Genomic DNA, 19,102 nt, shown 5'->3' on the forward strand with positions numbered 1-19,102 from the left:
TATAAGATATACCACAGGGATTTAGGAAATGATAATGGGGATATTCTAGCGCATAGTCTTGATAAGGTGAAGACATGGCAGCATTAAACATACATAATTCTACAAAGCAGAAGCGAACAAGCTCTATGGCCACAAGTCGTTTCTAGCTTAGTGGTGATAGGTTTCCTGAAGTAAATGTATTATGTGCTTGAGTGAAAGACAGGCAGCCATAAAATCGCACAGGAAGAGGAAATGGCATTAATATTCGAGAAAAGAAAGCAAACAAGGCTGAAGAGCGAGGAAATTATGCTTAAGGAACAGCGGATAGAGAGATCCAGTTTGTGGATGCACAGGACTAAAATATGAGAACTGGTGAAAGACTAAAAAGAATCCTTTCTGCGGGCTGGAGCAACAGCTCAGTGAATAGGGCATTTGCCTTGCACGTGGCTGACCCGGGTTCGATTCCCAGCATCCCATATGGTCCCCTGAGCACTGTCAGGAGTAATTCCTGACTGCAGAACCAGGGGTAACCCCTGTGCATCACCAGTTGTGACCCAAAAAGCAAAAAAAAAAATAGATAAATAAAAAATTTAAAAAAAGAATCCTTTCAGAAAGCCTATTAAGTTCTGATGATTTTTAGATAATAACCCATTAAGATTTTCAAACTTTCAGGCCAGAGAAATAGTACAATTGTATACTGCACTTCCTAGATATGTGGATTAGTAGAATAACTCCAAAGTTCTCAACCTTCTAACTTCACCTCCATAAAACAGATGACAAATCTTTCCAAATCATTAACTCCTGATGCTATTTCATTGGTTAACTTTCAAAGTACTTCTTTTCCAAAACATCTATTTAATCTGGTAAACATACAAGGACATCCATAACTTGATCCTATTTTATTTTAATAGATTTCTAGTTTTGCACACTATCGTCTATATTTTATGTCTGAATTTGCACACTCACTATACTTAAGACATCTTGAGTGTTTTTTCTTAAACGTAGAAAAATCGTCATGATAAGATATGTCCACCAGGGGGCAGTACACCTTAATACCTACAGAGAATAATGCAGAAGGCAATAGGAAAAAATCACTTTTATCCTTCAACATTTCAATTGATATAGACATGTAAACATTAGAAGAAGTGGGATAACGGTCTATCAATTCCTCCAGAATATCCCGCTGAGAGCCCAAAACCATGTATCACCATCTCTGTGTCATTACACGCACCCTCCCCACTTGCACCCACATATAAGGTGAGGGTATGAATTTACACTGGTCAGCGATCATCACCTAAGATCCTCTCATAATCACCACTGTGTGGCCAATGGCCATGTCTCTGGTGAGGGTCTTAGCAACTTTCAAATAATGCTGTATTCTATTATTCCATGTAATGTATCAGTCAACAATGGTCACCAGGCTGTACCTGTGACCGTGGACCTGCATCTCACCATCTCCCCTAACAGCAGCATTTTGAGATTCTACATATAAGTGCCTCATTCACTGTTCTCCGATTATTCTCCTTTGGTATAATGTCCTCAAGATACAGACAAGTTGTAGCAAAAGGCCGAATTCTCTCTCTCTCTCTCTCTCTCTCTCTCTCTCTCTCTCTCTCTCTCTCAAAGAAAAGGGTGTCCTCTATTTCTGTCAAGAATGTCACAGTAAAGCTGCATTCTCCAGAGTCGCCACCAATGCCTGCCTGGCTCCCTCTCTCTCTCACTAAACCTCCGTAAAATCTATCAGGTTTGTTTTTTTCTACCCAACTCCTTAATGTTTATCTGGGCCAAACATTTTGGCCTTTGATTTTAGCCCTAATTGAATTACTTGTCTAATGACTGTTTTTTTCCTACATGCAGCGTCCTTAAGAAAGATGTGATAATTTACGGCGCAGGGGTTAATGCACTAGCCTTGCAAGCACAGACCCGGGTTCAATCCCGGGCACCTCATATGGTGCCCCAGCACCCCTGGGTGTGACCCCAGAGAACAGAGTCAGGAATAGCCGCCCCCCCACCCCGAGCACTGCTTTCAGTGACCCAACCACAACTCCAACTGAAGCAGTAAAAAGATGAATATAAACTTTTTAAAAGACAGCACAAAGAAAAATAAGACTGAGAACTGGATCTTACACTAAGACAATGACAGTTGGAGGAATCATTTGGGACGGGAGATGTGTGCTGAAAGATGAAAGACCAAACATGATAACTGCTCCGTATCTGTACTGCAAACCCTAATGCCCAAAAGTAGAGAAAGAGTATAGGGGAAATTGTTTGCCATGAAGACAGGAGGGTGGGAAACGGGGGATATACCAGGGACATCGGTGGTGGAGAATGTGCACTGGTGGAGGGATGGGTGTTTGATCATTGCATGATTGAAACCCAAACATGTAAGCTTTGTAACTGTATCTCACGATGATTCAATAAAAAAAAAAAGCTGGATCTTTTTTAAAAAAATGCCATTAGCTGGGCCTACGAATGAAAAAAAGAAAACCGTAAAAATAGAAATCAATGAGCTACAGAGATAGTACAGGGGTGCAGGCACTTGCCTTGCACACAGCTGCCCTTGGCCCTGAGCACTGCCAGGAGTGATTCCTGAGCACAGAGCCAAGAGTAAGGATAGAGCAGTGCCAGGTATGACCCAGCTCCATCCCAATAAAAGAAACAGAATCAGGTCGGAAGTTATAGCCCAGCATGCAGGCACTTGCCTTGTACACAGCTGACCCCAACCCCAGGTGGTGGTCTCCTGAGCCCTGCCAAGAATGATCCCTGAGTACAGTACCAGGAGGATGCCCTGAGCACTGCTGAGTCAGCCAAATAGCCCCCCAAAACAAAACAAACAAAAAAAAAAGAGAATCAGAAACAAAAGGGAAGAAAAGACAACAGACATCACAGAAATCAATACCAAGGATCAGATGAGATCACTAAGAAGAATTTCCTATTACTAATTTATAACCTTCCAGACTGAATAGGGAGACAAGAGAAAACCTGTCGAGGCAAGAGACCGGAACAGTGATCCAAAGTCTGGATCTCTGAACAACAGCTTCTCCAGACAGGAGCCTAGGTCCAGGGAGCCTGATAGGGAAGTTTTAGCAGACTTTCAGAGATCACACATAATCAAATCTTTCAAAATAATGAAAAGGGAATTCTTCCAAGCACTTTCCATGAGGCCAACATTATTCTAATACAGAAAGTAGGTTAAGACGTCACTAAAAATAAAAACTCTACCAATATCCCAAACATAATTGCAAAAAGATCCTTAATAAAACCAAATTCAGCAGTACATTAAAACGATCATTCATCATAATCACGTGGAACTGATAACAAGGACGCAAGGATGGTCTGACACTGAAAAATTAATGCAACAGGGGTATCTCGACAGTACAGGTAGAGCCCTGAACACAGTCAACCTAGGTCTGATCCCCAGCGGCCCATATGGTTCCCAGGCCCAACAAGAATGACCCCTAAGCACCCTGTCAGCCCTGAGCACCACAGGCTCTGGTCCCCCACAAAAAATTAATGAACATTATCATATCAACAAAAGAAAAAAAATCAAAACCATGCTATCATATCAACCGATGCAGAGAAAGCTTTTAATGTGATTCCTCATGCTCAAACAAACAAAAACCCAAAGTTCTAACACAGAACACTCCAGAGCCAGAAAGTTTCACTCTGAATTCTACCAGTCATCTAAAGAAGTAACACCAACTCCCCTCTATTATCTAGGAAGAAGGAAAACTAATAGATTCATTCCACAAAACCAGTACTACCTAGGTACCAAAACTAGATAGGGATTTATAAAGCTATAGACCAACCAGACAATTATGAATACAGATACCAAAACCTACAGAGATATATATAAGTATACATGAATATATAATCAGCAAACTTAATTCAAGAAAACATGAAAAGGACCATGGCCACGTGTGCTTTAGCCCTAAGACATAAGGACGGGTCACAATACATAGATTGAACACAGTAAAAGGAAGCACAAAAACCACACAATAATGATGCAGAAAAGGCATTTGATTAAAATACACTCTATTTTTATAATGGAAACCCTCAAAGGACTGGGTATAGAAAGAACATATCTCAATTTATTCAAGCCTGTATACAATAAGTTCACACTAATATTAAGAACTGGCAGGACAGAAAAAATAAAAGTGATCCAAGTTAGAAAGAAAGCAGTCATTCTTTGCTGGTGATATGGTATTATATATAAGTACATATTAAAAATATCAACAAATTAATTTTAAAACGACTGGAATTGAGAATTGTAGAGACAAGGCAGGACACAAACTCAACTTACGTCAGAGAGCTGCATTCCTTTACAAGAATGATGAACAATCACAAGCCCCATGGCAATAGCATCAAAATTTAATCAAGGAAGTCAAAGATACAGGCAAGCAAAAACTCAAGGCATTGGTGAAGAAACTTGAAGGCAGAAACAAATAAATGGGGCTGGGGAATGGTACAGCAGGTAAGGTGCAGTCCTTGCACTTGGCCAACCGTGACTCAATCTCCAGCACTCCATGAGCCCCTGAGCCATGCCAGGACAGATTCCTGAGCACAAAGCTAAGAGTAAGCCCTGAGCACTGCCAGTGTGGCCCCAGAACAAAGCAAAAAAACTAAGAAGATACATGTTTTCAAGAACTAGAAGAATTATATGTTTTCAAGAACTAGAAGAATCATTATTAAAATTGTGTTACATGTTATTAAACATTATATAATGTTATGACATGATACTGCATAACAATTTATCAAAGGATATATTTAATACTAGCAAACAATATTAGTATAAATTATAATGAATATTTAATTCTTATTAAGTTAAATAATATAAATATTCCATTTATATTAATAGTCATCCATGAAAATTCAAATCATAATGAGACCCTACTATGCTTCCAATAATTGAAGTAGGCTAAATTCTTTTTAAACAATACCATATACTGGTAAGATTCTGGAGTATCGTGAATTCCCACAGACTGCTGATGGGTGTGGAAAACAACAGTATAAGGATTATGGAGACAGTGTGGTGATTCTACCTTAAGGTATTTATCCAAGTGAAATGAAGAATATATATACACTCAAAGACTTGACAGGAGCTATATGCTCAAACGGTTACCTATAGATGGATGGACTGTGGCACTGTAGCACTGTCCTCCCGTCGTTCATCTATTTGCTTGAGCGGGCACCAGTAACGTCACCATTGTGAGACTTGTTGCTACTGGTTTTGGCATATCGAATATGCCATGGGGAGCTTGTCAGGCTCTGCCGTGCGGGTGGGATACTCTCAGTAGCTTGCCGGGCTCTCCGAGAGGGATGGAGAAATCAAACCCAGGTCGGTCGCATGCAAGGCAAACACCCTACCGCTGTGCTATTGCTCCAGCCCATAGATGGATGAATCTATAAAAATTTATAGCACTTGCACACAATGGATATACTCAACAATAAAAGATCTACAGACATACAATGACACGCATACAGACATACAATGACACCCAGACATACAATGGGTGACAAGAGTAATCCCTGAGCCCAGACCTAGGAGTCAGCCCCAAGCACTGCTCAGTGTGGCCCCCAAACAAACAAACTAACAAACAAAATCCCCTTTCTGGGCCAGAGTTCAACAAGTTGGCAAAAAAAAAAAAGGGGGGGGGGGAAGGAGAGGAAAAGGAAAAAGAAAAAGATGATGAGTTGACTGAAACAAAGATGACGGGATGAGGAGGGGTTTGGGCAGGGGGGACTGTAGAGCGTTGGTGAAACTGAAGATCTAACACGGGTGGTCACTGGCAAAAAGAGAATGCCCGAAGCCAGAGCCTGAGGAGCTCCTAAGGAGTACAGACCCCTGGAGGGGCTCCCTTTCAGTGCCTTGGTGTCAGGGCCTAGCAAGCGCTCAGCATGCCTTGGGAACGAAGGCCGCTAAGACTCCCAAGGACACCGTGAAATGACTTTCGGAAACTTGGTAGGGCTTAATGAAACGGAAGTAGGGCGCAATGGCGCAACAGGTAAGGCACTTTCCTTGCACACGGCTGGCTCAGGTTCAATCCCCTGCGTCCCATATGGTCCCCCCGAACACTAAGAGGAGTGATCCCTGAGTGCGGGCAGGGAGTCTGCCTTGCATGTGAATGACCCAGCACCTGGGGCCACATCCTGAGCATCTCTGGGCATGGCCCCCAAACGAAAAAACAAATCAAAAACCCACCAATGAGATGGAAGTAAGCCTCATCCTCCTTGACCTGAGCAAGCGCTCCAGAGTGAGTGTTCACTGCTTTCCTAGCATGGAACTGATACTTCCTCTGCTGACCCCAAACTTGACCCCGACAGAGTTATAGGACACTTGTCACGCCCCAGCACTTCTCTTCCTGTGATTCCCAGGATCCAGTTCCACGGTCTTTTCAAGACAACTGGGAATAAAGGGAGCAGCACATATTCTGGACCGCCCTTCCCTCCAAAGGCACGGAATGATCTAGAAAGAAGGCACTCGAGGTCCTGATAAAAGCCTCATCAGTCACCAGAAGGCACTCGTGCCCGTAAAGTGATGATGTGCCACCGAGCCGTCGGATCTGCAGATGCCACCCGGAGGCTGATGATGAACTACAGGTCTCACCGCTGGCTCTCCAGCCCCAGATATTTCTTAAACTTTTTCTTGTTGTGACAGGCGGCCAAATTGATTAAATCTAGTCACGGGGTTGGACGCTACCGCCGGCAGACCTCTATTTGTTGATTGCTATTGATTTTCTCTGATACTTCATTTAAAAATCAATAGCTGGAAAGAAAAATAGGCTTGGTTTACACATACTTAAACATACTATTGCATGCTGGAGGAGGCACAAGTTTGGCAGGGCCTGGGCAGCCAATTATAAAAAGAGCTCTTAACAGGTGAAAGCCAGGGCTTTAGATCAATATGCAGTTTTCCTTCTCAATCAAAGAAAGTGGTCATAAATTAGACTCATCAGTGCTATTTTCAAGGATTTCTTGATGCAAACAACTTTAAACCTTTTTTTTGGGTGAGGGGGTGAGGGGACCAGGGTATTCACATTCAAAAAGGGTACATCATGATGAGGGTATTTTTTGGTGTTAAACTGGGGAGGAAAAGCTTATGGTACCTGGAGTTCATCCGGGCCTTTATCTTTTTGGCTCGTTTTTTATTTTTTTGCCGCTCTTCTCCATCTTTTGAAGGCTCTGGTGGAGCTGCAGTCTCGACCACAATGTCAATAACGTACTTCTTTAAGGAAAGATGCTCCTGAAAGATAAAAAAAAAAAAAAGAACATAATGATTGAATAAAATAGCACTGAATCGACTCCAGGGAGTATGAAAGGTCATAGTGAGGAAACCGAATGCAGTCGTCACAAAATACTGGTTTCCATGTGATGCTGAAGAAACAATAAACTAATTGCTACAACTCGAGCTTTTAATAGACTCATCAAGCCTTCCCTGGACCTCAATTCTGCGAAATGCTTAAGGACACAGGCACACAATACCTGTCCACTTGCAGTAGGAGAGGTAAAAGATAAACACTGGATCTAGAATAATGCCATTTAGAGCAAAGAGAATGTGCCAATTCCAGAGCTGGAATGCGTCATGAACTCAAAGGGGAGTAGAGATCATAGTTCACTGGGTGTAAAAGAGGAAAATTTTGAAGAAAGGGGCACTTTCTTGTCCTCACGCACAGTCTCACAGATAGCCAATCCAAGTTTGATTCCTGGCACCCCATACGATCCCACCAGGACCAGGAATGAACCGTGAGCACAGAGCCAGGAAAGAGCCCTGAGCACAGCTGGGTATGGCCCAAAACAACAACACAACAACAACAACAGAAAGAAGCAGCAGGGCCAGGGAGATAGTACTGACACAGGTTTAAGCCTCAGCACCGCACGTAGTCCCGAGTACCAGTAAGATGATCTCTGAGCAAAGAGCCAGGAGCAAACCCTGAACTCTGTCAGCTGTGCACCCCCCACTTGTCCCCGCCAGGGAAAAAAATAAAGCAGCACCATGTATTCGATCCCCTCGTACAAGGGACATACAAATGTAGATTTGTGAGAATTTGGGAATTAGGGCTTGCAGTTGGGGAAAAGTGGCAGAAAGGAGCAAGGAATGGGGCAATCTAGAAAACACAGCAGAGATGAGACAGCGGCTGTGGTGACTGGCAGCAGAGGCTTCTTTCGGCCTGAGAACACACAAGTTTCCCTCACTTTCCACCTTTCCTGCCCAAGAGCGAGAACCACTGCCCTGCCTGGGTGGGTCTAGCACTTGGGTAGGAAATGTGACCGGAGACTACAACTAAGAATGCTGAACGGCATGTGCTAAAGCAGGTTCTCATCCTCACAAGAAAGAGCAAATTTCTAACAGTATGATGGACAATAATTAATAGTCACTGCAGTAATAATGTTTGCAGTAACTCTAGATATCAAACATCATGTTGTTTGCCTAATACAATGGTATATGCCAGAGATACCTGAATAAAAATGGCAAAAAAAAAAAAGTACGTGTTCTCATCCATCTGTCAGTTTCCCTCTCTCCTTTTCCACTTCTCCTTCTTTGACAGTCTCGTTTTTATAATCTACGGTCAAGGGTTTGTCACCATTTGATACTTCCCAAACTGTAATAAGTTAAAAAAAAATTGCATGAGTTTTCTAAGGAGGTGGAGTCGGGAGAATGAAGAAAATTGGCTTCACGGGTGGGAGGGTTGCTGACACGGTGGTCGGTTTGGGGTCAATGCAAAAATGGGGCTCACATTTCAATATAAATCGAGCTACGTATTTGATCTATCATCATTCACTTGGATGAGGGTTCTTTGGATATTATTTTAAAAATTACTTTCTATTATTCACAGTTGGCTATGAAAAAAAAATAGACAAAGAGCCTGCTCAAAGTCAAAAGGTCAAAATTACACAAACAACACAGCACATGATGAAATCACAGAGGTTAAAATTTGAAACCAGACAGTATGAGCAGGGAGACACACATTTTTTCTCTAATTATTTAAGCAGCAATGACACGAAACAGCATTTTTCAGAGCTTCCGCACTGCAGTCTGATATCTGTATGTATGACATTATGATTACTACCAAAACTTTAGTTTCAACTTTAGTTTCAAAACTTTAGTTTCATCACCAAATATTCCCTTTATCCAGTTTAGCCCACACACTCACTGCCTTCCCCTCCGGTAACTACCACTTTGTTCTTACAATGCAGGAGTTTATTTTGTTTGTTTGTCATGTTTATCTTCCATGTGTGTCTACTATCTTATAGACACAGCGGAAAAATAGAGAACTGTGTGCATCATTAAACTTTTCAAATTATAGACCTACCCAAGCAAAAAACCCATTCTATAGTCTAAAGGAGATCTACACAGTTATCATCTTAATGTACGTGTCTTCAAATCTCTGATGCTAAGAGTTTACTGTAACATTTATAGACAAAAGCATTTGCACAACTTGACTTCCTTATGGTAATTTGGCAATTTACGGCATCTTTAAAATGCCAAGCAATGTCTACTTCATTTTTGCCCGATATTTAATTCAATAGTAAGTAGACTGGCTGGCAAGACCATATGGTTGTGTCGCAGTGGGACATGGAAAGCCCTAGTCTGGGGGGGTCTGAGTCACAGTTACACAAGCAATACATGAAGCGGAAGGAGGTGAGGTCGTGTGTCTTCCAGCTGGTTCCTTGGTGTTTTTAGTAAAACTATCACCGCAGGTCAGAGCCCAAACATTGGGTTCTGGGTTCAGGGCAGAGCAAGAATCTAAAGCCATGAGTTAGAGCGTGGAAATCAGGAAGACCCCCATTCTTCTGGGATGGAATACCGCTGGGGACAGATGAGAGTGAGGAACAGGAGGTGCTGCCTGCCCGTGTCCAGACGCCCCAGAACTGCCTGAAACCCCGGATGCCAGACGTGCAGCCCCAAGACTGCTCTCGGCAGGGACCTCCTAGCTCTTTTGGCGGGGCTTCTTGTGAAGACAGATGTGCACAGAGACTCGGATGAGGCGCACTTGAACCGTTATTCTAACCGGCTCCATAAAGCAGAGCTGCCCAGCACCGTTTCTTGGGGAGGCTCTGTTTACTTCCTCTCCTGCAGCTGCCAATTAACCTGAGCTCTGTCTCTTATCGAGGAAATACTGGTTTACGACACTGGGTGGGTTTGGGGCGAGCGGTTTCTAACTCTGGCCACTGTCTGTGTCACACCACGTCCACAGCCCCACACCCTCCGCTGCTAAACAGCCCCCCCCATCGGAGTCTCTGGGCTCCTTCTGTCTGCTTGCTTGATTTCTTGTATTCTGCAAGGGAGTGGAAAAAATAGCGGATTTGTCATCTTCTCTCTTTCTGAATCATTTCAGTGTCACTGTCACGGTCCTCCTGTTGTTCATCGATTTCCTCAAGCGGGCCCAGTAACATCTCCATTGTGACACTTGTTACTGTGCTTGGCATATCGAATACGTCACAGGGAGCTTGCCAGGCTTTGCCGTGCGGGCGAGATACTCTCACTTAGCATTAAATCCTCTTAGGGTGCATCCATGTTTTTGTAAATGGCAAGATGATACCTTGTTATGATTGAACAGTATTTTACTATGAGTATATACCACCTCTCCAATCAACTACTGCCAGGTGCCTCGGCTGTTTCATATAGTATCGTGCTATTAAGCATAGTGAGTATGTGCAATGGACATACAGATGTGTATTCATACACACACACACACACACACACACACACAATATACACAGACTTACCAGACCTTTTCATTGAAGGAGGCTTAATGAGATATAGATTTGATTAATTTTTTTTTTCCTTTGTGGGTCACACCCGGCGATGCTCAGGGTATTCCTGGCTCTGCACTCAGGGATTACTCCTCGCAGTGCTCAAGGGATGCTTGAGAATCGAACCCGGGTAGGCCACGTGCAAGGCAAACACCCTACCCATTATGCTATTGCTCCAGCCCGATCTGATTAATTTTAAATAATGGTAATACTAATACATCCACTGTAAACAAAATTCATTCATTGTAAAATGATAACAAAAAACCTCAGGCCTCATACTTATGCAGTGCTATTTATACATAAACAAGTGTGTATGATTTCTACATTCATATATGAAGAGGAGGAAATAATCAGAACAAAGTGTTAACAGCAGACAGAAGTATTTTTTCTCAAAATTATCACACTGGATTTCCACAAGTGAATATATTTTAATCACTATGAAATTAATGCTAGTAGTAAACAATAGTAAATTTAAATAGAGCTCATGTGTCTGAGATTACAGTTTCAATAGCTTGCTTGTTTGTTTTGTAGAAGAGTTAGTGTAACTGTAAAATACACTCATCTTTTTGTGTCTACTCACAATTCCAAGTATTATGCCACAGAAAAAGCAAAATTTTCTCTTTGAGACACAGTATCTATGATTTACTTGGTAATTTTCAAGCTATAAATTAATCAGAATTAAAACTTGCACAAAGATCTTTGGCTCTTTCTTTCCTGACATAATGTCAAAGATTCAGCTTCTTGGTTCAACGAGAGTCTGTTCCCCTATTAACATCATAGAAATGTCTTAGTTGGCTACTCTATTTGCCACGTTTATTTTAAATAAGTATTAATAGTCTACAACAGTCACTGATTTTTCTTTATGTGCTTTAAGTATGAGTCAAAAGATCTACACTAGGATAAATTCTGAGACTAACTCTTAACTTCTATGGAACTCAGTTTTCTCTCTAATAAAAAAGATTATTCAGCAATAAATTCTAACATGCAGTGAAACAATGATAGCTAACGTGTGCGCACACACACACACACACACACACACACACAAATTAAGTCCTTTTAACTCACCACTGTGAATTCTCATTTAAACAACATAGCTACGAGATGAAATACTAATAATACATATAACGAATGCCTACACAGAAATTTCTATACAGACATGATCTCATCAAAGTTGATACTCTTCTAATTCTTTTAATTACCTTTTATGGCACACTAGACAAAATCTCTGGCCTTTCGAGCATAATTTACTATATAAAATGAAATAATTCATGGTGGAGTTTATGACCTTGATATTCTATCAGATTCCTCCTAAAGGTTCTCAGAGTTCTTTGATTTTTAAAGGAGACATGAAAAAAATTACATTATTGGTAGGTTAATGATCTTTGAGAAAGAATGTGAAAGTTCCAAAGATAGGTTAAGCAAGAAAAAATAAATGGCATAAAATCATTTTATTAAACTGCCACTTTTAGAGCTCTCTCTGATATTGCCTCAGAAAAAACACAATTCTTTAAATATTGGAAATTGATAAGAATAATCTACTTACCATTATCTTAAAATATTATAATATAGAACTGATATTTTTAAGAATATTATTCTTCCTAGAACAAAAGGGTTTATATATGTTGCCCTTAAATAACAAGACCAAAACTTGATTACAGAAATACAAATGTATTTTATTTAAAATTCAAGTGTTTTTCTTACAGAAATTCAATGTCATGCTCAAGACATTTCTTTCTCTGGAGTCAAAAGTTTACTTTCAAGAGCAGGGTGGATGTTACAATCTAAATAGATAAGAAATGAATGCAATTCGCTTTTCACACTATTTAGAAAACCGTAATTTCTCTCGATCTATACTTTTTTCTCTCGATCTATACGTTTTCAACTTTCTAAAGGCCAGTGATATTTGCTCAGGAATCAAAGAATGATGAAAAGCAACAGGGGTAGGGTTAAGGGGATTCAGGTACCTTGGTGCTGTGAAGGAATGATAGAGCTAAATATATGAACCAGAGTCAACAACACTGAAATCACGAGACCCAAACTTGAATAACCAAGTTTAAAAGGTGCCTTTCAAGGAGGCAGTTTGGGGCGGGCCGGGCGGGGAACACTGGTGGAGGGAAGTCGACACTGGTGGTGAGATTGGAAATGGAACACTGTATGTCAAAAACCCAACTATGAATAACTTTGTAATACACGTAATTCACTTTAAGAAAATGAAACTTTGAAGGAAAAAAATTTTTTTAAAAAAAACCCAAAGAATGTGTTTTCTTCCATTCCTAAAACAATTCTGAGGTATTTCGCATTTTACAAGCAAATGAGTAAGGGGCTGCAGCAACAGGACGGCAGGGAAGGTGCTTGCCTTGTTTGCTCACAGTCGACCCAGGTTCCATTCCCAGCATCTGACATGGTTCCCCCAGCACCACATGGGTGAATCCTGAGCGCAGAGCCAGGAGGTACCATGGAGTACCAATGAATGTAGCCCACCAAAAATAAGCAAACAAGAAAGGAAAAAAAAAACAAGCAAATAAAAGGGAACAAAAGACTACTCAGGGTACAAACAATATGATAATTTTAGACTTTATGTTTTGAATACCACTCTAACAAGTAAAGTATATTGTAAGTAACTATAATTTAGCTCAAATTAAATTGAATGCCTACTACATGGCAAGGCTTTGTGCTACTTATTGAACAAGTATGGCTGTGAAGCTGAGAGTTCAAACAGCAGAACATAATGCCAGCAAGTGCTGCAAGGACTTGAGGCCAATCCCCATATGGACCTTGTGGTTGACTAGTATCTGGTGGCCCTGAATAACAACAATGACAGTAGGAGGTGTGGGTTTGGATTGTCGATTTTACTCAAAGACCAAAGGAATGAAATTATTATTAGATTATTATTTAGCTAAAATCACTCCTCCATAAAACTGTGCTGACTAAATACAGAAAAGAGCTCAAAGAAAGTTGAATTATAATGACTGATGTCTTGCAGAGCATTAGCCCAAATCAAATAAATGTCGGCTATTATCCAAAGACTATTTAAAAATTAAAGCACCATAATAAGGAAATAGTTTGTTCATATTTAAGTGAATGTTCAGAGAGCTGTGAAACTGAAATTAATCATTGAGATGGCTTAAAAGAAGCCAGTAAGTTCAGGTAAGGTCATTCCTCTGAGTTTCTCTGGGGTCTGGCCTGCAGCAGAAAGTACAAGCAGGTGCTCAGGAACTACTTTAAAATAGAAAATTAGAGTTTCATCATATTTACTTCTGTGCACCTTTTGTCAAACCGCCAAACTGGGAAAAATGTCTAATGCAATACCTTGTATCAAAACAGTATTTTCTGGGGGCTGAGGCGATAGCACAGCAGATAGGATGTTTGCCTTGCATGTGGCCCTCCCGGGTTCGATTCTCAGCATCCCATATGGTTCCCAAGCACTGCCAGGAGTAATTCTTGAGTGCATGAGCCAGGAGTAACCCCTGTGCATCGCCGGGTGTGACCCAAAAAGCAAAAAATTAAAAATATAAAAAAAACAGTATCTTCTGGGGTAGCATCATTTCAAACATTTATGCATACAAGAAAATGAGAAGTTTTGAAACTTGAGAGGCTATTTAAATTATACAAAAGATTCTACTCCACCCAGGTCTCAATCTACAGGCACAGGATCCACTGATATTTTTACTGTTATAGTCTTATATTATGCTGCTTAACGTGACAGCTGAAGAAAATGAAACTCATGGCATACTTTGAAACAGACACCATGTGTAAAAGAAAAAGCCATCTTCTGATAAGGATTAGAAGCCACCATCTGTCCACTGCCACTTAGGGACAATTACAAATACTCCATCAATTTTCTGGTAGCGGAGATGATAAATGAGGTAAAGACTCTTTTTTTCCCCCTTTTCTTTTTTTCTTCTTCCTCTTCCCCCCCTCCCCCCCTACCTCCCGATTCCAATGTTCTTTTCTGATCTAATCTGAGGCTTAACAGATGACTCCAGGAAAAGCCCAGAGGTCAACAAGCCTATTAATTTATCGAGCTGTGAAGACAGAAGATGGTCGGAGCTCTAAACAGCAACAGAGAATGGGTCAGGGGTACTCGCCACACCTTGTACTGAAGCACGTTTTCTCAAACTCCTCCGATCTCAAATGCAGCAAGGTTGAATACGACTGGAAGTCATGTCAATAGCAGCCCAGTAACAGTATGACCACTGACCCAAATAACATCGCCCTTCCGACAGAGAGGAGCTGGACAGGGCTCTTCAACTGTAAATGACTTCCACTTGCCCCAGTGACAAGTTCAAGAGAGTTCGCAGCTTCCCATCAAACTCAGACAAAATATTCTTTTGAGGTAGATTAATTTTTATTTATTTATTTATTTTGGGGGTCACACCCAGCGATGCACAGGGGTTACTCCTAGCTCTGCTCTCAAGAATTAGCCCTGGCGGTGCTCAGGGGACCATATGGGATGCTGGGAATCGAACCCGGGTCGGTCACGTGCAAGGCAAATGCTCTACCCGCTGTGCTATCACTCCAGCCCCTGAGGTAGATAAACTTTTAAATGTTTGAGGACGCATATGAAAATGCAAATCCACAGGTTAAAAGTGAAAGTACAGAAAATGATATCCCATATCATAACTAGACAAAAGAAAACTGGAGTGACTATACAAATCAAGACAAGGTTAAAAAAATACTTAGTAGTAAGTTATTTCCTGACAATAAAGGAGGCATTTAATCAAGAGGATATTTCAAGTATCAGCACTTATAACACAATTTTAAATCACATTAAAAACTGAACTGCAAAAAAAATTAGAAAAATACTCAATTAAAAACAAAAAAAATTTAAAAGATACACAATTCAAGTCTGAGATTGCAAAAATAACCTCTTTCAAACTCTGATAGAACAAAAGTAGGTAGAAAATAAGCAAGATATAAACATGGAAACCTTTTTAAAGTGATGGTCACTGTCACTGTCACTGTCCTCCCGTTGTTCATGGATTTGCTCGAGCGGGCCCAGTAACGTCTCCATTTTGAGTCTCGTTACTGTGTTTGGCATATCCAATACGTCACGGGGAGCTTGCCAGGCTCTGCCCTCTGCCGTGCGGGCGAGAGACTCTCGGTAGCTTGCTGGGTTCTCCGAGAGGGGCGGAGGAAAGTGATGGTATATCCACTATTTTCATCATCACGATAAGCTTCATAGGAGTAAGAATATGTGAAAACAATTTTATTTTCTTTGTTTTTCAGGCCACACCTGGCAATGCTCAGGGCTTATTCCTGACTCTGAGCTCAGGGATCACTGTTGGCAGTGCTCATGGGACCTTATGTAGTGAATATATCATCACCTTAAAAAAAGTTTCCATGTTTATATCTTGCTTGTTTTCTACCTACTTTTGTTCTATCAGCGTTAGAGCTTTGAGGTAGGCTGCATGCAAGGCAAACGCATTAGTTGCTGAACTATGTCTCCAGACCCTAAATTTTAAACTTAAAAAAATTAATGCATTTTGACACACTACATTTATATCTCAGAGGATCTTTAAAACTAGAGAGAGTTGGAGAGACGGTGAAAGGGCTAGACTTGGCATGTGGGAGGGCCAGGTGTGACTCCGAGCATGACGTGGTCTTCTAAACACTGCAGGGAGCAGCTCTGAGCACCCAACTGGGGTGCCCTCCAAGCCACCTACACCCTGAGACTCCCCACGAATAAAGATAACAAACAGATTTCCAACTGTATGAATACAGGAACTAAAACAGTGAGTGGGAAAGAGTTAAAAATGACATACAGTACGGTACCTTTTTTAATGGAGCAGAAAGCAACTAAAATTAAAAGATATGACTCTGGCCCTAAATGTGAAAAATCAAAGTATGAGGGGATAGCAGGAACTGGAAGAAGAAGGGAAGAGGGAAGAGAAGGGCATCACATAGAAGGAGTTATGAGGGAACACTAACCAAAACTAAGCTTGCAATATTAATAGCATTAAAAAAAATTAGCAGGGCTGGAGTGATAGCACAATAAATAGGGCATTTGCCGTGCACGCGGCCGACCCGGGTTCAATTCCCAGCATCCCATATGGTCCCCCAAGCACAGCCAGGAGTAATTCCTGAGTGCAGAGCCAGGAGTAACCCCTGTGCATCACCAGGTGTGACCCAAAAAGAAAAAAAAATTAGCATCAAAAAAGAGCAGCATTAAATAAGAAAGATGAATCTGGGGGCAGAGAGATAATATATTGAGTGCAAAACCAGGAGGAACCCCTGAGCATCACCAGGTGTGACCCCCAAACCAAAAATAAATAAAAGTTACTCTAAAAAAAGTTATCGAAAAAAAAAGATGATATATTTGGCAATTACGTTTATATAAAACATCTGAAACAGAAAAACTAGAGAAAGACAGAAATTAGAGGTTGCAGAACTGAGCAGCAGTGAGTTTTAGTAAGCGGCAGGAGGCAAACAGAATAGGGAGCGATTAGTACAAGAAATTTTTTAGAAAATATTGATTCTTCTAAAATTCATTGTGATGATTTTCATGAATGTCTGTGAAATACTTAAAACTATTTAAGTGTGTATTTTAAATAGGTGAATCATATGGTGTATGCTTATATCTTAATTATATTTTGAAAGACAAAAAAAATAGTTATGGATTTTTTTTTCCTCCAGATTTTCCAGATGAAAATTTTTATGCGGCTGGAAGTTGCTGATGGCAACAGATGTTTTCCAGGATGCTACTATGTACACTGAGCTTTGGGTGGGGCTGGAAGCAGCTGAGTGGGGGATGCACGCCACAGACGTGGGCGTGCTTCATATACACCAGGTCCCGGGTCAATCTCGGGCACTTCTCCCCCAACGAATAGTTAAGAAGGTGAATTTTTTGTGGTTACTCCTGGCTTTGCACTCAGAAATCACTCTTGGCGGTGCTCAGGGGCCCATATAGGATGCCGGGAATCGAACCTGGGTTGGCCACGTGCAAGGCAAACACCCTACCATCTGTGCTATCACTCCAGCCCCCAAGAAGGTGAATTTTAAGTTTATGCGTTTGACCATACATCAGAAAAAGCAGAAAAATATGCTCTCCCAGGGGGTGGGGCGATAGCACAGCGGGTAGGGCGTTTGCCTTGCACACTGCTGACAGGGTTGGATTCCAGCATCCCATATGGTCCCCTGAGCACTGCCAGTAGTAATTCCTGAGTGCAGAGCCAGGAGTAATCCCTAAGTAACCCCTAAGGTTCGCTGGGTGTTACCCTAGGTAAAGGTAAAGGTAAAGGCCCTCCTGTTGATCGTCGATTTGCTCGAGCGGGCCCAGTAACGTCTCCATTGGAGACTTTGTTGTTACTGTGTCTGGCATATCGAATACTCTCGGTAGCTTGCCGGGCTCTCCGAGAGGGGCGGAGGAATCGAACTCGGGTTGGCCATGTTGGCTGCTTGTAAGGCGAACGCCCTACCGCTGTGCTATTGCTCCCGCCCTAAAAGCAGCCCTAAAAGGGTGTTACCCTAAAAGCAAAAAAAAAAAAAAGAAAAGAAAAGAAAAATACGCTCTCCCAGAGACATGCATATTTATAGGCACATTAACCAAAACCTTCAAAGAAGAGATTGAATTTTATGAAACTCATCCCAGGAATTTAAAAAAAAAAGTTAATATATGATCTTGAGAGGAAAATTAGAAAAATCCTAAATCAATTATTTACAAAAACAATTAAGCTCTTTAAAAAAAGTGTGTTTTCTTGAGGGCCACACACAATGGTGCTGGAGGCTGACTCTAGCTAGCTCTGTGTTGGGCGTCACTTCTGGAGGCGCTGAGGGTCCATACTGTGCCAGGGTCCAACCCAGGCCTCCTGCATGCAAAGCCTGAGCTCAGCCTGGGAAGCTCTCTCCAGCTCCATCCAGACATAATTACCAAACCCTGGAGGACAGAGGGAGGGAATAATGGCTACACTAGAGGTGACATAGGGACATGGTGGAGGATTGTGGGCACTTTGGAGGGCTTGGGGGGATGCAGTAACTTTGTACATCAACACACACTCTGTGGCTCTAATGGAACCATCTGACCCAAACTATAATAAAATTAAGAAATAAATACAAAACAATAATTTGGGATTTGTGAAATTGTACTTGGTCATTAACATCCAATGAATCATGGCTAAGATCCTTCATCAAATATTTCTAGCAAACCAAATTTTAAAAATTAATGCTTTTTCTATATTTAAGTATATTATTACTAACAGAGCTTTGACAATTGACATGTTTTTAAAACCAAGGAGTCTCACAAACACAAAAATAGATGGATTCAGAATTTTAAGCTTCAAAATGTCATTCTTTGTATAAGATCGATGTACTTCATGCAGATTCACAAAAATCACTATAGGCTTCCTTAGACAGTGTGAAGACAGAACCA

General features: G+C 41.2%; 1 protein-coding gene across 1 annotated transcript in view; it reads right to left on the minus strand.

Annotated features, from left to right (window-relative positions):
• SCAPER (S-phase cyclin A associated protein in the ER) overlaps positions 1 to 19,102 on the minus strand; it is a 377,689-nt gene that overhangs the window by 237,265 nt on the left and 121,322 nt on the right. The window contains exon 20 of the mRNA XM_056128752.1: positions 7,086 to 7,222. Coding sequence (XP_055984727.1) covers positions 7,086 to 7,222 — 137 coding nt within the window. The remainder of the gene's footprint in view (positions 1 to 7,085; positions 7,223 to 19,102) is intronic.

This window comes from Sorex fumeus, unplaced genomic scaffold (genome assembly GCF_029834395.1).
Source record: "Sorex fumeus unplaced genomic scaffold, SorFum_2.1 ptg000067l, whole genome shotgun sequence".
Classification (NCBI taxonomy): Eukaryota; Metazoa; Chordata; class Mammalia; order Eulipotyphla; family Soricidae; genus Sorex; species Sorex fumeus.